The sequence below is a fragment of the Malaclemys terrapin genome, chromosome 7, assembly GCF_027887155.1.
Source record: "Malaclemys terrapin pileata isolate rMalTer1 chromosome 7, rMalTer1.hap1, whole genome shotgun sequence".
Taxonomy (NCBI): domain Eukaryota; kingdom Metazoa; phylum Chordata; order Testudines; family Emydidae; genus Malaclemys; species Malaclemys terrapin.
Genome location: NC_071511.1, coordinates 32,105,535 through 32,120,522, shown reverse-complemented (window position 1 = coordinate 32,120,522; position 14,988 = coordinate 32,105,535). Strand labels below are relative to the sequence as shown.

Sequence of the window (14,988 nt, the reverse complement as noted above, 5' to 3'; positions counted from 1 at the left end):
TAGCTCCCAGATCCACCTAGCCGCCTTATCTCCCTCCCCATGCAATACCCCCAATTCATGGCACTAAGGGATGCCCTTTGGACACCAGGAACAGGGCCATAAAACCGATGACCCATAAAGGGGAATCAGGAAACAGATGGAAGGGTGGTTGGTGGTTCCATTCCCCACCCCCATTAGGAAGGGCATTGGTGGGGGTGAGAGCTTCCCAAGAGAAGACAGGACTCCTGGGTTCTAGACTCAGCTCTGAGAAGGGTGTGGGGTCTTGTGGGTTCAGGTTGGGGGTGTGTGCTGGGAGTCAGGACTCTGGGTCCTATATGTGGCCCTGGGGAAGAAGTGGATTATATTGGCTAGAGCAGGGAGTTGGGGCAGGATTCCTTAGTTCTGTCCCTGGCTCTGGGAAGAGAGACATTTGCTGGTTAGAGCAGGGAGACTGGCAGATAGATAGATCTCCTCTTTCAGATGGACAAATGGAACCCAGGCATCCTGGCTCCCAGCCTCCCACCCTAACCCACTAGACTCCACACCCTTCCCAGAGCTGGGGATAGAACCTGCATCTCAGCAGTAGTTGAGGGAATCTTTCTATAAACAGCCCCGTGTCCCACCCCGAAGACGGCTTCATCTCAGCGCTGGGTGACTCTTCCGCATGTGCTGGCCCAGCTCCGCAGGCTGAAATCAAACACCCGTTGGCCTGAGGAGTTTATTCCTTTAACGTCGATGTCTGAAATTTTAATTAAAAGGGGTCGGGTCATGCTGGCGACTCAGTCCAGGTGCCTGTGTACAGGGGTTTGGGGAGGTGGGGGCGGATCAGATCACAGTTAGCAAGGTAAATGCAAATGTATACAGGTGGGGCTGGTGGGGAGAGCAGCAGGGTGGGGTGGAGCTAGAGGGGTCAGCCCAGGATTGATGCTTCTGGCCCCCCTACTGTGGGATCCCCCCTACTTTCCTCTGTCTGTGTCTCCCTCCTTTCTATTTGGGTCTATTTGGGTCTGTCCCCATCCCCTTCCCCCACCATTTCTGGTTCTGTCTGTCCATCCCCCAACCCATCCCTCTAGGTATCTATCTCTAGCTGTTTCCTCTCATTTCTCTGGCCTGTCTGTCTGTCCTCTCCCCACAGATCTCTCTGGGTCAACGTGTCCCCCCCACCCCCTCTCTGGTTCTGTCTGTCCCCCAGGCAGTCTGTAGCAAACCCAGACTACAGTTCCCTATGCTCAGTGGGGCACCCCTGATCCCCTGGGCTCCTTGCCGTGGTGAGGGGGTAGACAGTGAAGTGGTAGGGGGCAGCAGGAGGTAGACAGTGAAGTGGCTGTGGGGCAGGGGTCTCATCTGCCTATGGGTCCCCTTACAGCAGCGTGGAGTCCATCACCCCATCCCCACACTCCTGCTCCCTTTGCAACACCTTCTCGCCCTTGGCCCGGGGAAGGGACCCCCCTCCATGCTGGGGCTGGTGCAGCAGGGGCTGCTCCTTGCCCGGACTCTGGAAGTCCCAGTAGTAGCGAATCCGGCGCTGGTGCCCCTTGGCCTGGCCCATCTCACTCCTGTCTTGATAGCCCCCTCCACTCGCCTTCGCCGGCTCCTTCTCCAGGTGTTGGTGCTGCCTCAGCAGGCTGTCCAGGATCTTCTGAGCTGACTGGTAATCCAGAGACACCCCTGGCTCCTTCTCCCCTAGGCCCTGGCTCCAGGCCTCATCCCCATCGGAGCTGTCGGTGCTGCTGAGCTCCGGCACCGGCACTAGCTCCAGCTGCCCACCGAGCAGCAGGCCCTGCGGGGACGGAGGGCGCAGGGCATCAGTGGGCGGCACGGTGGGCACTGAGGGAGCCACCAGCGCCTCCTGCCTCAGGTAGAGGAAGTGTGGCATGGGGAGGGCATGGACCTGGGCCCCTTCCTCCGCACTGCACTCACTTTCTGTCGAGTTGACGTGCTCCAGCAGCTCTCCAGGGCACTGCTGCTTCCACGGCGTGAAGGCCGTGGTTCTCCCGTGGCTTTCCAGCTGCCCCGGGGATGGGAGGCTGTGGTAGTTGGGCACCAGAGTCCTGTCTCCATTGGGCATGGCTGTGTCTGACTCAGAGCTGCAGTCCAGCTTGTTGGCCTCTGTGGCCGAGTCAGACTGGCTGGGGGTGGTGGTGTGGGCATCGGAAGCACTGTCCATGAAGGCGGGAGGGGGCGCCACGTCAGAGATGTGCAGGGAGTAGAGGCTGTCGGCGGAACTGGCCTTCTCCATGTGACGGTGCTTCCCCGCTGATTCTGACAGCAGCGTCGAGATCTGCAGGGACGGGGGAGGGGATGTCACTCACACCAGCCCAGTGTGGCCGGGACCAGCGGTGGTTTAAAGCCCGATATCTCCTTAACCGCGAGTGCTATATCTGAACGGTTTGTACCCTCAGCTTTTCAGTGGTGTCAGGCATTTGTTTCGAGCTCTACAAATTGGATTTATCAATCCCATCAGTCTGATTACCCTCTGGAACTCTGGTGTTAGTTTAGCAGCCTCAAAAACTGCTAACGCTTGCAGCCATCGCTGTTTAAGGTGCAGTATCTCCTCAAGTCTTCAAGCTAATAATGCAAGACTTGCCCTGATGGAAAGCTGGGATTTTCATCTTTCCAGCAGCATAGGGCCTTTATGTGTAGCCCTGAGGGTTGTCAAGCTATTGGACCCCCCAGTCATATGATTCTGATTACCTTTGAGCTTATTTCCCTGAGGCCAGAGCCGTTTGAAAGGGTCGCAAAGTGCTGGGGCTGGGGCAGATTGAGGCTCCGTATCTCTGACATCGTGGGGGTTAGACCTGGTCTCTCTGCGCTGTTAGAAAGCTGAGGCCCAGCTTTCCAGGGATACACGGCACTAATTCCTCACCTGTTTGGCTCTAAAAATGTGAGGCTGCCACTGGCTCCGGAATCTAGCAACATTTCCTTGGTACTGGATTTTTGACTCCACAGATGGAAGCATTTCCCACTCCTTCCCAGCACCACTTCTGCCTGCCCCTCCCCCCCATAGCCCACACGCCACCCCCACTGCCAGGAACCCTCCCCGTGCTCCCCCAGTCTGTGCTCCCCAGGCCGCCCGCCTCCCCCACCCCTGAGCTCACGTTGAGTCTCTCCAGCGTGCAGATGGTGTTCTGGGCACTAATAAGCCTCTCGAGCAGCTCAGTAATGTGCTGGTTCAGGGTTTGTTTCTCAGCTGCCATGCTCTGAGCCTGCGGGGGGAGGGAGACAGCAAAGGGCTCAGGACAGCAAGACTAGATGGTCAGGGGAAGAATGGCCTAGTGCTTGGAGGCTGGGAGTCGGGACTCCTGGTCCCCCAGCGCTGAGATGCAGCCACCTCTGGGGTGGGATATGGGGGCTGTTTAACATCTGCACAACAATGTTGGACAGCATTTGAAGATATGACATGTGGGATGATCCTGTGTCTGATTGAAACTGCCAGGCAGGGAGCAATTTAGGCCCATGAAGTGGTTTGGGATTTGGCTGGGATACCCGGGTTAATATCCAAACTTCTGTGCAAATTGTCAGGGCAGCTGAATACCCTGGCAGGGGGCAGGGGAGAGAGACTTGGTTTCATGTCTCATCAGAACTATGGGAGAGATTGTGGGGTGGAAAAATCAGACCCCCACGTCCCTCGGGAGTGTAGCTACATGGTGCACTTAATATATGGACAGAGCAGCTGTTAGAGGCTCAAATACCACGGTGATGGGCGCAGTGTAACAGCCTACATTGAATGAGGTAATGGGTTGTTCCCTCTCTGGGCAGCTGAGTCTCCAGGGTTCATGGATCTGACCATGGGGTTGCTCCCTTTCAATGTGGGGGTCTGTAAGCCCAAATCTGGGCCTGCTCCCTGCCAGCAATGAAGCTGCCCTTACAATGAGGTGAAGTTTCTCCTCCAGCAGCTGGTTGGTGCGTTGGGTGTTGGAATAGTCCTCCTGCAGCCTGGGGGGAAACAGACAAGAGATTGAGACTGTCTTGAAAACCTCCCTACAGATGCAGGGATCTTTCACCTGGTGCTGAGATGGCGTGTGGGGGCTGTTCATACAGGGATCCCTCGTCCGGTGCTAAGATGCAGCCGCCTCTGGGGGGGAGGGCATGGGAGCTGTTTATATAATGATCTCTTGCCCAGCATTAAGATGCAGCCCACTTTGGGTGGCACTGTGCTGGGGTATGGGGTCAGTGCTGATTGTGAGGGGAAAGCACCCTATACTGAATCCCCACCGCATCCTCTGCAGGACTGTGAATTTTCTTTGGAGGTTTCCCGTCCAAGTATTAGTGAGACATAATTCTGCTTAGCTTGCAAGATCGATCTCGGGACCCTGTTTTGCCGAGTGCCCGACAGAGAAGCATACAAACTAAGAACCCATGTGACTCAGTGTGTGATTGGTGGAGGCAGTGGGATACATTCCCAATCTCTACCTTCTCTCAGTATAGACATAATTATCGTTAATGGGGGCTGGTCTCTTACAGGCTCCTGTGTTGCTGGCAGTGTAGCGGAGGCCAAGGGGAGCCATGCCACATGGGTTGGACAGTGCCCAGAAGGGCCTAGGGTGACAAGAAACTTGAACCTCAAGGAGAGGCGAGGGAGGGACTCAGAGCTGTGCAATGGCAGGAGGTGCTACTGGTAACCCAGCTCCACCAATCAGAGCTCTTTGTACCTACAGTGGGGAGTCCCACAGGTTAGTTGTGCATGTGGGGAAGGGTCCTGTCTCCAAGGAGGTAGTGTTGTGAGAATAGACTTGATGCCTCCAAGAGGGGTGGGGCTATAACAGACTCAACCACCAAGCGAGTGAACTGGAGAGCAGGCTCTGCCCCCAAGGGGCGAAGGGCTATACTAGACTCTGCCTCCTGGTGGGTGTGGCTATGAGAGCAGACTCAACCCACAAGGGGGTAGGGCTGTAATAGACTCCACCCCCTGGGGGAGTGGCTGTGAGGAGGCCCCACCCACCCAAAGGCCAGGCTTCTGCATCCCTTACCTGCTGAACTTCTCCTTCAGCAACTCCAGCTCTTCCCAGGTCTGCTGCAGATCCTGCTGCCCAGCAGGGCCAGACTTGGCCCCTGCACCTGCTCCTTCCGCCTGCTCCACGCCATGGTCTCTGGGCAACCTAGGGTCACAGAGAGCACTGGCAGTGGGGAATCTGAGCCCCAGAGGTCTTGTCATGCCAGAGCCCTGGACCTGGCTGGAGTGACTGGAGCTAGGACCAGGATCCATCTGGGCCAGAACTGCTGGCCTGCTCCCCTGTTGGATCTTTGAGCTGCATGCCCCCCTCTGCCTACAGCCCTCCATCGGCGCTCCCACTGCAGAGCCACTCCAAGGATGCAGGGGGCTCTTAGAGCACACCCCATCCCCATGTATTCAAGCGCAGTCCCCCTCGCACCTCTGGGGCACTAAGGCCCCTTTGTACTCTGTGGGGTGGAGACTGCCCCCTGGGATTCCTCCCTATAGCTGGAGAGTAGCTGGCATAAGGGCCCTGCACTGGTCCTGTTTTCAGCAGAGGGGTTGTGGCTCTGTGCTCTGGCTGTTCTCTGCCCCCTAGGGTCGTGAGAGGTGGATCAGGGATGTGGTTGGCGTGCGCTGCGCTCTGGCTGTTCTCTGCCCCCGGGGCCATGGGAGGTGGATCAGGGATGTGATTGGAGCGTGCTGTGCTCTGGCTGTTTTGTGCCCCTCCCCCTGGAGGCTGTGGGAGGTGGATCAGGGATGCGGTTCGAGCGCGCTGCGCTCTGGCTGGTCTGTGCTCCTCTCCCCAGAGGCCGTGGGAGACGGATCAGGGATGTGGTTGGAGCGTGCTGTGCTTTGGCTGTTCTCTGCCCCCCCCCCCCCCCCGGGGCCGTGGGAGACAGATCAGAGATGTGGTTGGAACACGCGCTCTGGCTGTTCTGTGCCCCTCCCCCCGGGACCGTGGGAGGCAGATCAGGGATGCGGTTGTACTGCGTTCTGGCTGTTCTGTGCCCCTCCCCCCGGGACCATGGGAGGCGGATCAGGGATGCGGTTGGAGCGCGCTGCGCTCTGGCTGTTCTCTGCTGTCGCAGGAGGCAGCTTCGGCCGATGGCCAGAGCGCACTGTGCTCTAGCTGTAAGTCAGAGGTTGAGCAACCCTGAAACTGTCCTGACATGACTAAGGTATGGGTATAAAGGAGGCTTGGATGGGGTATGTAGGAACTGGGCATAGAATCAGAAGTGTAGGGCTGGAAGGGACCTCGAGAGAGATCTATTCCAGTGCCCTGCACTGAGGCAGGGCCAAGTAAACCCAGAGCATCCCTGACAGATGTTTGTCCAACTTGTTCTCAAAACCCTCCAATCATGGCGATTTCTCCATCTCCCTAGGTAACCTGTTCCCGTGTTAACTTTTAGAATGTTTGTCCTAACGTCTAATATAAATCTCCCTTGCTGCAAGTGAAGCTGGTTCCTTTGTGTGCTGCAGAACAACTGATCTCCGGCTTCACTGTACAAGCCATTCACATACTGAAGGCTCTTCTCAGGTCCCCCATCAGCCATCTCTTCCCTAGACTGAACGTGCCCAACGGGTCAGGCTTTCTAAACCTCGGATCGTTTTTGTTGTTCTCCTCCGGACTCTCTCCAGTTTGTTCACCTCTTTCATACAGTGCGGGGCCCAGCCTGGACACAACACCCAGCTGAGGCCTCGCCCATGCTGAGCAGAGCGGGACAGTGACCTCCTGTCCCTTACACACAGCTTAAATGGAACATGCATCTTGACTGGAGGCTCCAAGGTATGTGGCATGTGGTCAATACTCACTTAGCTGGCTCCGTATCGGCTGTCTGCAGCTGCAGCTCCTAGATAGACAGACGGAGACAGACTTCAGCAACAACCCAAGTCTTTGTAAAACGCCACCAATGCCCAGCACAAGATCTCAGAGTGGGTGAGTCTACGTAGCTCCCTTGAACACAGAGGGAAACTGAGGCACACAGCGGGGAAGGGACTTATCCCCAAGGTCGTACAGAGAGTTGGGAATAGAACCCAGGCGTCCTGACTCCCAGCCCCCTGCTCTATCCACTAGACCCCACTCCCCTGCCAGAGCTGGAGATAGACCCCCTGCTCCCTGGGAGGAGGTGACAGGCTGCAGAGTGAATTGTATCTGGCCCTTTGTCTGGACGGTGCTGATGGTTCGGGGGGTGGGGGGGTTGGGGCTGCAGTTGGCTGGGTGATTGAAGGGGAGGGTCGGGAGGAAATGGGGGGCACAGGATCTAAGTGTTTCTGGGGTAGGAGGTTGGGTTGGGGCTGCAGGCACGGGTGGGTGCAGGGAATGGGGGGATGGGATGGGGTTTTGGGAGGACCTGGTTGGGGCTGCAGTATAACCCTGGGGAGGTTGGGGGAATCTGTTTGGGGCCGCAGGGTGTGGGTAATTCTGGTTGGGGGGGATAACCTGTTGGTGCTGCAGGGTCCAGAGGACCTGAAGGAGGTTGGTGGGGGGGGGGGGTAGAAATCTGTTGGGGCTGCAGGGCCCGGGAGGAGTTGGCCGGGGGGGCGGGTGGGAATCTGTTGGGGCTGCAGGGCCCGGGAGGAGTTGGTCGGGGGGCGGGTCGGAATCTGTTGGGGCTGCAGGGCTCGAGTGACCCAGGAGGAGTCAGGGGGGGATCTGTTGGGGCTGCAGGGCCCGGGAGGAGACGGGGGGAGAATCTGTTGAGGCTGCAGCGCCCGAGTGACCCAGGAGGGGGTGGGGTGGGGGATCTGTTGGGGGCTGCAGGGCCTGGGAAGAGTTGGGGGGGATCTGTTGGGGCTGTAAGGCTCAGGGGATGGGGGCAGGTCAGGAAGGGATTTGGGTGGGGCCGTAGTGCTGAAGGGACTACACTACTGCCACCTACCTTGCAGTGGGCCCCGCCTTGTTGTGTTGTCCCTTCTGGCTGCTCCTTGCCCCAGGGCTCCTTGAGTGGGCTGCCCCGCTCCTTCTCCACCTTCCTGGGGGCAGAAGGCTGCTCATAGCCCTCGGTCTCCTCCCCGTGGCCCGGGTTGCCTTCCCCAGGCCTCCTCTGCTCCTCACCACCTGGCCTGGTCTGGGGGGCCACGCCCAGCTCCAGGCTGCTGACATTGTCCATGTGCCTGGAGGGAGCTGGGTTGGTGTGATCCCCCCGGGGGCCTCTCTTCCTGCCGTGGGGGCCCCTCTCCTGCTGGCACTGGCCCTCCCGGCTCTCAGCCAGGGACCCCTGGGAGCTGCCTTTGCTGCCAGAGCTCTTGGACTCAGAGCTGTCGGTGCCAGAGCCCTTGCCAGCACTGGCAGCCTCTGGTGGCTTCCAGCCCAGGGAGCTGAGGATGGAGGGGCTCATGACCTGCCTGGTGATCTCGTTGAGGAACTCAGAGAACTTCAGCTTCTCCTCTACTAGTTTCATCTGGTCCATGCTGTGGTGCTTCTTGGTGACCCCCAGCTCCGGCAGCAGCTCCAGCTCCTCCTCGGCCCTGCGGGGCGGCAGGCCCCGGGGCTCCCTCTCGCCTTCCCGCACAGGGAAAGTCTCAATGGACTTGGCCTTGCGCAGCCCGTCACCCTTGGCAACAGCCCCATTCTTGAGGATGCCTTTGCTGGGTGCCGGGGCCCCTGCCCTTTTGTGCAGCCGTGGGGCCAAGATCTCGGTCTGCTCATTAAAGACCAAGCTCCTCTCCAGGCTGCTGGCTTTGTAGAGACGGCTCTCCCCGCCGGCCTGGGCAGGAGGTGGGAACTGGGCCTCCCGGGGACCCCGCTGCTGGGACAGCCGGTCCACGCTCTGGCTGTGCCCCTTCTTCAGCCTGGGGAAGGAGACGGGCTCCTCAGCCTTGTAGCTGGCAGTCCCCTCCCCTCCCCGGCGCAAGGCCCTGGCTTCTCTGGAGATGTCCACACATGACTGGGAATGTTGGGGCTGGTTCATGGGGCCGCCCACCAAGAAGGCCTCCTTCTCCAGGCTGGCTTCAGAGGACCAGGAGACTGCTGTGGTAGAAGATGCAGCCGAGGAGGAGGAGGAGGAGGAGAAGCGGTCGATCCGCCCCTCCATCCACTGCTGGCGGCACCGGCTCAGCTCCTGCTCTGAGCCCTTCCCCTCCTTGGGGCGCTGCAGCGGGGTGAAGAACTTCTCCATCACCTGCAGCTTCCCAGCATGCACCTGGCCACCATCGGCCTCGTCCCAGTGTGCTGGGGAGAAGGGCCCTGCCTGCCCCTGGACTTTCTTGTAGGATTTCCTGCGGATGGCTGAGGCGCTCATCCTCAGAGCAGGACGCACCATCCAAGAGCGTCTCACGGCACCGGCAATTCCTGCCTGACTCTGACGCCAACCCCTCCCCATGGTTATTTAACTAGACCAGCCTGCTTAGTAGAGCAGAAGCAGCAAGAGTCAATACGATGGGTGCTGGGGCGTGTGATGGAGGCGAGGGAGGGGGAAGGGTGGGTTGCTGGCCGTGTCCACCAACCCACACCTCCCCCCTGTGCCCACGGATGGCCTCACATCAGCATAGCCACTCTGGGTGTGGGCGGGGACATGGGCTGGCATCTCAGATACGAGGTGCATGGCCCTTTAACTGGGAAAGCTGCTCTGAATTCCTACTGCATTCAAATCCCAGTGGTTAGGGCACTGGGCTGCCAGTCAGAACACCTGGGTTCTATTCCCAGGTCTGCCACTGAGCCCCTGTGTGACCTCAGGTGAGTTCCTTACCCTTTCTGTGCCTCAGTTTCCTCTCCCACCCCTTCTCTTTTGGGCAGGGAGTCTGTGAAGCACCTGGCACAAATAGAGGTCCTCACCTCAGTCAGGAGATCTGTGCAGCGCCTGGCACAACAGGGCCCTGATCTTGGCCATAATATGCTGTTGTGTCCCAAAATGTACCCTCTGACTCTGCCAAAATGGAACTGTTGTCTGGTGGGTTAGAGCAGCACGGGGCTAGGAGCCCGGACTCCTGGGTTCTATCAGCAGCGCTGGGAGAGGAGTGGGGGAAGGGGGACTGGGATTCAAGGGTTGCATGGGATGAGGTTCACTATCTCACAGGCATAGTATATAAAGCGCATTTGGCTGTTGTCTCTCAAACTAACCTCTCCCTTCTTATGACCAGTTCTTTGCTAGGTCCCAGGCCCCTGCTGAGGCCCTTCCCCGCTCCAGTGTCTTGGGTCTGGTCGGTGCTGGAAGAGCCCTCTGTCCCGGCTGCATACAGCTCTCCTCCCTCTGGGGACTTGGCTAAAGCTCGGTGCCAGCCTCAGGTAAGTGAATGTTGCTCTCGCGTATAGACCCCATAGGTCCCTGGGTTAACACAAGCGCCACAGAATTGGAACTGACCCAAGCTGGCTTACAAGGGCTCGTGTTTCTTGAGGCAGTGTGGTCTGACAGGTAAGGCACTGGCCTGGGAGTCAGGCCAAGCTGGGTTCTATTCCCAGCTTTGCCACTGACGTGCTGCATGACCTTGGGCGTGTCTCTTCCCCTCCCTGTGCCTCAGCTTTGTCTCCTTCCTTTCATCATAGGAACAGTTAGACCAATGGTCCATCCAGCCCAGTGTCCTGTCTCTGACAGTGGGCAGGTGCTTCAGAGGGAATGAGCAGAACAGGGCCATTTTGAATGATCCGTCCCTGTCATCCAGTCCCAGTTTCTGGTAGTCACAGGTTTGGGGACCCCTGGAGCATGGAGTTGTGTCCCTGACCATCTTGGCTAATAGCCATTGAGTGACCCATCCTCCATGAGCTTATCTCATTCTTTTTTAAACCCTGTTATAGTTTTGGCCTTCACAACATACCCTGGCAATGAGTTCCACAGGCTGACTGCGCGTTGTGTGAAGAAGTACTGCCTTGTGTTTGTTTAAAACCTGCTGCTTGTTAATTTCATCAAGTGACTCCTAGTTCTGGTAACACTTCCCTATTCACTTTCTCCACACCTGTCATGATTTTAGAAATCTCTGTCATGACCCCTTAGTCATCTCTTTCTAAGCTGAACAGTCCCAGTCTTTTTAATCTCTCTTCGTATGGAAGCTGTTCCATGTCTTTAGTGATTTTTGTTGCCCTTCTCTGTACTTTTTCCAATTCTAATATATCTTTTTTGAGATGGGGCAACAAGAACTGCATGCAGTATTCAAGGGGTGGGCCCGAACCATGGATTTATGTAGTGGCATTATGGTATTTACTGTCTTATTATCTATCCCTTTCCTGATGGTTCCTAACATTCTGTTTGCTTTTTTGACCTCTGCAGCACATTGAACAGATGTTTTCAGAGAACTATCTATGAGGACTCCAAGATCTTTCTTGAGTGGTAACAGCTAATTTAGACCCATCATTTTGTATGTAAATTGGGATTATGTTTTCCAATGTGCATTACTTTGCACTTATCAACATTGAATTTCATCTGCCATTTTGTCACCCAGTCAACCAGTTTCCTGAAATCCCTTTGTAGCTCTTCACAGTCAGCTTTGGACTTAACTATCATCAGTAATTGTGGATCATTTGCAAATGATGCCACTTAACTCTTCACCCCCTTTTCTAGATCATCTATGAATATGTTGAACAGCAAAAGTCCCAGTACAGATCCCAGGGGGACACCACAATTTACCTCTCTCCAATAAACTGACCATTTATTCCTACCCTTTGTTTCCGATCTTTTTAATCAGTTACTGATCCATGAGAGGACCTTCCCTCTTATCCCATGATAGTTTAGTTTGCTTAAGAGCCTTTGGTGAGGGACTTGATCAAAGGCTTTCTGAAAGTCCAAGTACACTATATTGACTGAATAACCCTTGTCCACATGCTTGTTGACATCCTCAAAGAATTCTAATAGATCGGTGAGGCATGATTTCCCTTTACAAAAGCTGTGTTGACTCTTCCCCAACATACTGTGTTTATCAATGTGTCTGAAAATTCTGTTCTTTACTATAGTTTCAACCAATTTGCCTGGTACTGGACTTAGGCTCACTGGCCAGTAAATACCAGGATCACCCCTGGAGCCTTCTTTAAAAATTGGCATTACATGAGCTACACTCCAGTCATCTGGTCCTGAGGCTGATTTCAGTGCTAGGTTACATACCACAGTTAATAGTGCTGCAATTTTCACATTTGAGTTCCTTCAGAACTCTTGGCTGATACCATCTGGTCCTGGTGACTTAATTGCTGTTTATCGGTTTGTTCCAAAGCCTCCTCTACTGACACCTCAATCTAGGAGAGTTCCTCAGATTTGTCACCTAAAAGAAAGGGCTTGGGTGTGGGGTTGTCTCCCACATGCTTTGCAGTGAAGAGCGATGCAACAAATTCACTTAGGCCTTGGCTACACGGGCGCTGTACAGCGCTGCAACTTGCTGCGCTCAGGGGTGTGAAAACGCCCCCCCCCCGAGCACAGCGAGTACAGCGCTGCAAAGCGCCAGTGTAATCAGAGCAGCGCTGCGAGCTACTCCCCTCGGAGAGGTGGAGTACATACAGCGCTGCGAGCTACTCCCCTCGGAGAGGTGGAGTACATACAGCGCTGCGAGCTACTCCCCTCGGAGAGGTGGAGTACATACAGCGCTGCGAGCTATTCCCCTCGGAGAGGTGGAATACATACAGCGCTGCGAGAGCGGTGCGACTACACTCGCGCTTCACAGCGCTGCCGCAGCAGCACTGTGAAGTCCCGAGTGTAGCCAAGGCCTTAGCTTCTCTGCAACAGCCTTGTCTTCCTTGAGTGCTCCTTCAGCACTTTGATCCTCCGGTGGCCCCACTCGTTGTTTAGCAGGCTTGCTTCTTCTGCTGTACTTAAACAGTTTTTTGCTGTTAGATTTTGTGTCTTTAGCTAGTGTTTCAAACTCTCTCTTGGCTTGCTCTTGTTATACTTTTACACTTGACCTGCCAGCGTTTTTTGTTCCTTTCTGTTTTCCTCACCGGGATTCGACTTCCAATTTTTAAAGGATGCCTTTTTGTCTCTAACTGCCTCTTACTCTGCTATTTAGCCATAGTGGCATTTTCTTGGTTCTCTTACTCTTGTTTTGATCTGGGGTACAGTCTGTCACCATCCTGGTCAGGTGGTATTTTCCTACTGCTATACTCTTCTTGTTCAAGGGTGGAATTTCTATCCCTAGAGAATCTATGGTATGGTTTGATTCATTTAGGTTTTTTACTTTATTGACTCTGTGATTTCTTTCTCATATAGTGCTTTGGTGTCTATTTAAACTGTGACCGCTTTGGGGCAGGGACTGTCTCTGCCTGGCATAGTGGCGGGATATCTTGGTTACAGGGGGTATCTGTGTGGCGCCTAGCACAATAGGGTGTTACCAGATTTGCCTGTTACTTTGGGGTACACGCATTTATCAGGGTTACTCTTCTGGGGGGCGGTTCTGTAATTCTATCAATGTACTGCTTGTGTCACTTGTGTTCTCATACGGAGCTCTACTTCTGCACGTTCCCTCCCAATGGAGCTATCCTGCAGGACCTAGGTTCCCCAGGGCTGGGTTCTTCCAGCCCCAGAATCAGACAAACACACACACACATTAACAGAGTGCAGCTGAGAGGACCGGATTAATCAGCACTCCCAAGCTGACCCCTTATATGCCCCTGGACTCAGCAGGCTGGGTCGAGCAGCACTTCCAATCTGTCACCCTCATATGCCCCAGGTTCAGCATGTCCCTATCCCCACTTTCACGTTACAATTGTTCTGGTAGTAACCCACTTGATGAGCAAACCCCACAGGATTTTTGGGTGCTGCAGGGATCTTTAACTTCGGTACGAGGTGCATTGCTGCAGAGTGAATGAAGAAGCCAAAAAACACCCATGAGGGGGAGGGGGAGAGAGAGAAAGAGAGAAGCAACCAGCTTAACCATGAAAGTTATTTATTGCCAGATGATAACCATAGGGGAGCCAAACAAACAAAACAGTTATAATATTAAATCTAACTTACATTTGATTATAAAAGTCAGGTTTAGAGAGCTATAACTGATCACACAAGTCAGGGTCAGAAGGCTATACTGAGAGAGAGAGAGCTGGGTTCTCACCACTCCGTGAAGCTTGAATCGATCGGGGTTCCCAGGTGATGGTGGTAGCTCAGGGTCCGGAGTGCTGGAGACAGGCAGAGTGCCCAGCACGATCAGTCAGGAGAAGATGAAGTCCCAATGGAACTGATGCAGACTTTGGATCCAGGCATCAGAGCATTTACTTGAGGGTGGGTCGGGGTTTTTGCCGGGAAAGAACAATGGTTCAGGGGAGAACACTAGAGTTGTTTGTGGGTAAACTGATGGCTCAAGGGAGTATACCAAAGTTGTTTTGTTCAGGCTGGACAATAGGAACTGATCATTCCTGGTTAGGGGCTGTGTTCCTTGGAGGGAGTTCACGATGCAGTTAGGCAGCTCCACTATTTTGGATCCCAATAAAGGATTTATTACTAGAATTGGTCTGATAACTGCCGAGCTCGGTGTGTGCAGGCGTGGGTTCGTTAACAGCTGGAGCAGAGATCCCCCATCATGCCGTGCTTCCCTGCTTTTCTGGTCCCAGAGTTCCCTGCGGTTCTTGCCTTGGAATCTCTGTTCTCCATTCTGTATGCTAATGTGGATGCTTCCCTGTCCCATCTCTGATGCAAATGAGGCTTGGGGAGTTTCCTTAATCCTGTCACCCTTGTCCGGAGGGGTTTAGGTGGGTCTCCCACTGCCTTTTCATTGCTTTTTGTAAGTCTTTCTTCTGATTGCCTTTGGTTCAAGTGGGGGGAGGGGGGAAAGGTCTTTCATGAGTCAGACAGGCTGGGTACTGCGCCCTGATTCCCCAAGAACACAGAACTGATAGGTAACAAGGGCCCCAATCTCAGCTGAGGACTCTAGTCAGCACTGGACCATGGATAAGAAATGATGATAATAATTTGTGCTGTTGTTAGTGATCTCTTTAAACTCCCCGTATTTAAGGCTGCATTGTGATAAGCACTCAGAAGGCAGGAGATGCCAGAGTTAATGTTGCTGGTGCATGTGGTAGGTTCATATATAACTATCCACTCGGGGGAGACACAGACACATTGCTACTCATATTAGCAGTTTGCTCGGGGCTAATTTTAAAGCCTGACGTGAGCTCAACTAGACAATCGGAGCCTGATCCTGAGCACATGAGATCCTGAGTTCTCGTACCC

At 54.9% G+C, this 14,988-nt stretch overlaps 1 protein-coding gene across 1 annotated transcript; it reads right to left on the bottom strand.

Moving 5' to 3' along the window:
* Window positions 1–1,023: 1,023 nt before the first annotated feature.
* LOC128840930 (tight junction-associated protein 1-like) lies at window positions 1,024–5,538 on the bottom strand. Its single transcript, XM_054035535.1, has 4 exons — window positions 4,950–5,538; window positions 3,849–3,915; window positions 3,078–3,185; window positions 1,024–2,260 (listed from the first exon to the last, which is right to left on the bottom strand). The coding sequence occupies exons 1-4, from the start codon at window positions 5,258–5,260 to the stop codon at window positions 1,340–1,342; spliced, it is 1,407 nt and encodes a 468-aa protein (XP_053891510.1). The 5' UTR covers window positions 5,261–5,538; the 3' UTR covers window positions 1,024–1,339.
* Window positions 5,539–14,988: the final 9,450 nt, after the last annotated feature.

Coding starts and splice junctions, on each gene's coding strand:
- LOC128840930 (XM_054035535.1), bottom strand. CDS start 5,260: ATGGAGGGCTGTAGGCAGAGGGGGGCATGCAGCTCAAAGATCCAACAG. Junction 3,186..3,848: donor AGGAGAAACTTCACCTCATT/GTAAGGGCAGCT, acceptor CTCCCCCCGCAG/GCTCAGAGCATGGCAGCTGA. Junction 2,261..3,077: donor GCACGCTGGAGAGACTCAAC/GTGAGCTCAGGG, acceptor CCGTCCCTGCAG/ATCTCGACGCTGCTGTCAGA.